General features: G+C 42.5%; 1 protein-coding gene across 1 annotated transcript in view; it reads right to left on the reverse strand.

The window, feature by feature from the left end:
- LOC103481010 (heparan sulfate glucosamine 3-O-sulfotransferase 6) overlaps positions 1 to 4,430 on the reverse strand; it is an 11,639-nt gene extending 7,209 nt beyond the window's left edge. The window contains exon 1 of the mRNA XM_008436237.2: positions 2,287 to 4,430. Within this exon, the coding sequence (XP_008434459.1) occupies positions 2,287 to 2,717 (431 nt within the window). The 5' untranslated portion in view covers positions 2,718 to 4,430. The remainder of the gene's footprint in view (positions 1 to 2,286) is intronic.

Below are 4,430 nucleotides of genomic sequence, written 5' to 3' on the forward strand. Positions count from 1 at the left end.
TGTATGTGTCAGAATTTCCACACATTTCAGATTTTAATTTCTAACAGAAAACCTGACCAGGTCGTTTAACTTGATGTTTCTATGTGTTTATTTCATAAAACCTCAACAGAAACAGAGTGAGGTTGTGAATCAGTTCATYGGTTCTTCAGAATCATTCACTCAGATCAACTGTCAACAACCAATAAAAACACCGTCTCTATGGAGACAGAGGGAAAATAAAAACGTGTCACCGTCGGCATGGAGGAAGCAGCTTATGAATAAACCTGATTTAAATCCTGATGGCAGCAGAGGAAACAAGTTTGGTTTAAAAGCTCCAGGTTTAAAACCGACGGGCCCTGAATGCAGCGCAGCTTTTCCTAACGCTCTGCTCTGGTGTTTGATTCAGTTCAGGATTAACCGACGGGCCCTGAATGCAGCGCAGCTTTTCCTCTCTGACTCCCATCGCCCAGTGGGAAACCGCAGCGCCGCCTGCAGGATGCGAAACGCCGCAGGAAACTTTTGCCAGCGCTTCCTCCCAGCATGTTTTAGTTGGTTCCCAGCAGAGGAACCGGGCCGTCAGAACCCGCTCAGAACCTGAAGCCCAGTTCTAAGAAAACTCAGATCCCAGATCTAAACCATTAATTACAGCAATTAAAGATGAAGGACAATTAAATATAAAGTTAACAGCAGCTAATAAGCAGATGAATCAATATTCCTCTAATAGATTCATTATACTTGAAGGATTCCTTATTAAATAAATAACGAGTAAAATAGTCAAGAAAAATTTAACAAATATGAGTTTAATAAAAAAAATCGTTCTGCGGTGACTGTTTAAAATACCTCACAGTTTGTATAAGCAGAGATTCATTGATAGGAGACTGAATCTGATTGGTTCTGATTGGTTCTGATTGATTGGTTCTGATTGATTGGTTCTGATTGGTTCTGATTGGTTCTGATTGATTGGTTCTGATTGGTTCTGATTGATTGGTTCTGATTGATTGGTTCTGATTGGTTCTGATTGATGAAAACTGACTGTTTTCTCTAATATGAGGACATTTTTGATTCTGGTTTTTCTTTATGTCATTAATAAATAAATTGTTTCCTTTAACACAACAAAAGGACATAAACAGCCTGAACATTTAAGAAAATAAAATTTACTTCAAATTTAAACCTTTAGCAATAAAAATAAAAATGCAACGGTGCATCTGTTATTAATATTTATCCTGTATCCTTCATTTAAATAGGACAATAACTCATTTACATTTAAACCTCTTAACCAAAACAGCATCATAAAACTCAACACAACTTAGTTTATTGTGCCAGAAACTAATCATATCAGATTAACTATATTTTTTTTCATACATTTTTCACATTTTTTTCTCAGGTTTGATTTTATTTAACAGATCAAGAAGCTTAAAATTATGAAGAGGAAAGAAATGAAAGCAACTACAAGCAATTAATCAATTAATTGTCTGACAAATTCAAATGATCTTAATTTAAGTTCTGGTGGTTAATATTTGTTTACTATTGTTTCGGTTTTTATTTCCATTTTATTTATGGTTTTTACTTGTTTTATTTATTTGGATATTTAAAATGTCTTCCATGTCCAATGATACATGTTTGTTAAAAACTGTTTTAATTTTTGAGAACTTGCATTATTATTTATTATCAATATGTGAAAATGGTCTTAAAAACAACATTATTATTATGCAATAATTTCTGGGATAAGTTCATTCAGTCATTTGTTAATGAATCTTCAGTTATTGTATCGTTTAGCATTTTTCATTACAAATTTCTTAATAATTTTCATTTATTGTCTTGTTTAAAAAACTGACATAAATGTTATTTGAAGCTGTTTATTCCAGGAGAGCATCAACAAATAATCAATGCATTCAGAAAAATTGATTGTGTTCAGTTTAGTGATATAAATGATATATTTCTAACTTGTGACATCCTGAAGAATCAAACAGAAATGTTTTCCAAGAGCAGGATTTGTGTTTGTGGCGCAGTTTGTGCTTTTCCAGTCACAACCATACAGTTAAGTAAAAAAAAAAAAAAAAAAATTGGTGTATTTAATTATATTTATCGTTATCGCAATAGCACTGAAATATCGCGATGAAATTCTAAGCCCATATCGCCCAGCCTTCCTCTAAACTTTGACTGAAAGCTGCTTTTTTCTGTCAGCTTTAGATTTAATGTTATTATTATGAAACTTTCGGTTCAGGAAGATGTTGTCTTAGTTTTCCTCCTCCGCCATGTTGCGTCTCTCCCGCTGCCTGAACCCACCTTCCCGGCTGCAGGTCTTACCTGTACCAGCCCAGCCCCTTGTCGTAGCAGCGGTCGAAGAAGTGCGGCTCAGCGCCCACGGCTCTGACGTCCGGGTGRACCCGCAGGAACTCCAGCAGCGCCCGGGTTCCGCCCTTCTTCACCCCGATGATGATGGCCTGCGGGAACTTCTTGCTGCCGAAGTTATTGGAGATGGAGATGTTGTCGAGAGGCCGCATGCCGCCGGCGGAGTCCGCCAGCCGGTGCCGGAGCAGCGGCACCGCGGAGCCCAGGAGCCGCTCGCCCGCCGGAGCGCCGCTGCTGAACACCGGCCGGGGCAGCGCGTCGCAGCGGCTGCTGAGGCAGTAGCAGAGGTAAGTGAAGAGGAGGATCATGGTGAGGAAGACGGGCAGCCTGGACTGCGCCTTCAGGTGTCCGAAGTTGAGCGCAGCTCTCCATCTACTGCATCCCATGGAGGACGGAGCGCAGGAAGCATGGCACGCCGAGGGACTTCATGGTTCAGCCGCGAACCGGATCATCTCATCCACAGGCGCGATGAGCGCCAAACCTGCCCACTGCGCGTCACGGCGGAGCGCCACGCATCCATCACTGAGGGACCCTCACGTCCCCAGACTGGAGAGCAGCATGCCGGGATGTTCGGCTGGTCCTCCGCGGGTTCTGGTCCCGGTGCTCCACGGGAAACCCACATCCACGCCCCGTCCGTCCAACACACGCCCCCTCCGGCCCCAGCCCACGCTGCGCCACGGCGCGCGGAAATAACCCCGAAAATAGCGATTATCCGGTCAAAGAGAGGAAAAAGTCTCATGTTAAATGATTATTAGAGCAATTTCAGAGGAATATGGTCGTTACTTTAATGATATTTAATGCGCTTTTAATGCGCTGGACGGGAAGGAGGCCTGGAGAATGATGGAGGAGGAATATTAGTCTGTGATTGTCGACCAGAGTTCATTTCTCCTCATTTCCGCTCAATCCTCCACACTGCAGCTCCAGATCCAGATCCAGATCCAGATCCAGATCCAAATCCAGATCCAGATCCAGATCCAGATCCAGATCCAGATCCAGAGTCAGAGTCAGAGCTTTCAAGCCTCCACGTCCAGAGGAGAGGAGCCGCCTGCACAGCCACACACCCTGCTGGAGCCGAAGATGACACTGATATATCCCCCAAACACACACACACACACACACACACACACACACACACACACACACACACACACACACACACACACACACACACACACACAAACAGACTATTTTAACTAGTCATGATGCCTTCAAAGACCGTGGAGCCTCTTAAACTCAAATMAACTTTTCTTCACAAATTGTATAAATAACCTTAGAAAAACCTGATAAAAATATAAAACAGGATGTTTTTCTCCTTCTTTTAATTAATATTGCAGAATTATTGACTTTAAATTTAAGCCCTTTGTTCAATTTGTCAGATTTGGTTCCATCAGGAAAGTTTTCCCTCTTCCATATTTATGGTTTGTCAGCAGACTTGAGCTCAGACGTCCTGCTGAGAGACTTTCTAACCGAAGCTGAACTTTGTCTGCTGCAGCTCAGATTCACCAGCTGAACCGTCTACCTGTCCACTTACATAAATATAAATTATTTAGTAATAACTCAGATGTAACTGGATGGATTTCAGGTTTTTCTGTTCTGATGGAATCTGCAGAATTGATGAAAAATATTTTCTGGTTTCTGTTCAGCTCCAGTTTCTGTCTGACTGTGAAACATTTCTGTGCTTCTGGCTGCAGCAAAACATGCGATTAGTAAAAAAGCTGCAGCAAGTCAAACTCATGTTATCCACCACAGAAAACTGAAGGAATTTACCAGAGATGTCAGAGAAAAAAAGAGCTCTGCTGCGGTTAGCTGCTGCCTAAGTATAGGCATGCAGCCATGCAGCCATGCAGTGCTGCATTAACACATGGGTGTGGCTTGGAGCGCAGCAAGGGAGGAACGCTAAGTGGCAGGCAGGAGACTGCAGCCTCATGGAGGGAACGCAGAGCGAACCGAGTCAAGTTCAGTCCAGCAGCTTCAACCTCTAGACATGAAATAAAACACATTAAGTAACAAAGACGAGGAACAGCTGGACAGCATGTAGCCTCAGGTGGCATCAGGTAGCATCAGGTAGTATCAGGTAGCATCAGGTAGCATCAGGTAGC

The sequence above is a fragment of the Poecilia reticulata genome, linkage group LG19, assembly GCF_000633615.1.
Source record: "Poecilia reticulata strain Guanapo linkage group LG19, Guppy_female_1.0+MT, whole genome shotgun sequence".
NCBI lineage: Eukaryota > Metazoa > Chordata > Actinopteri > Cyprinodontiformes > Poeciliidae > Poecilia > Poecilia reticulata.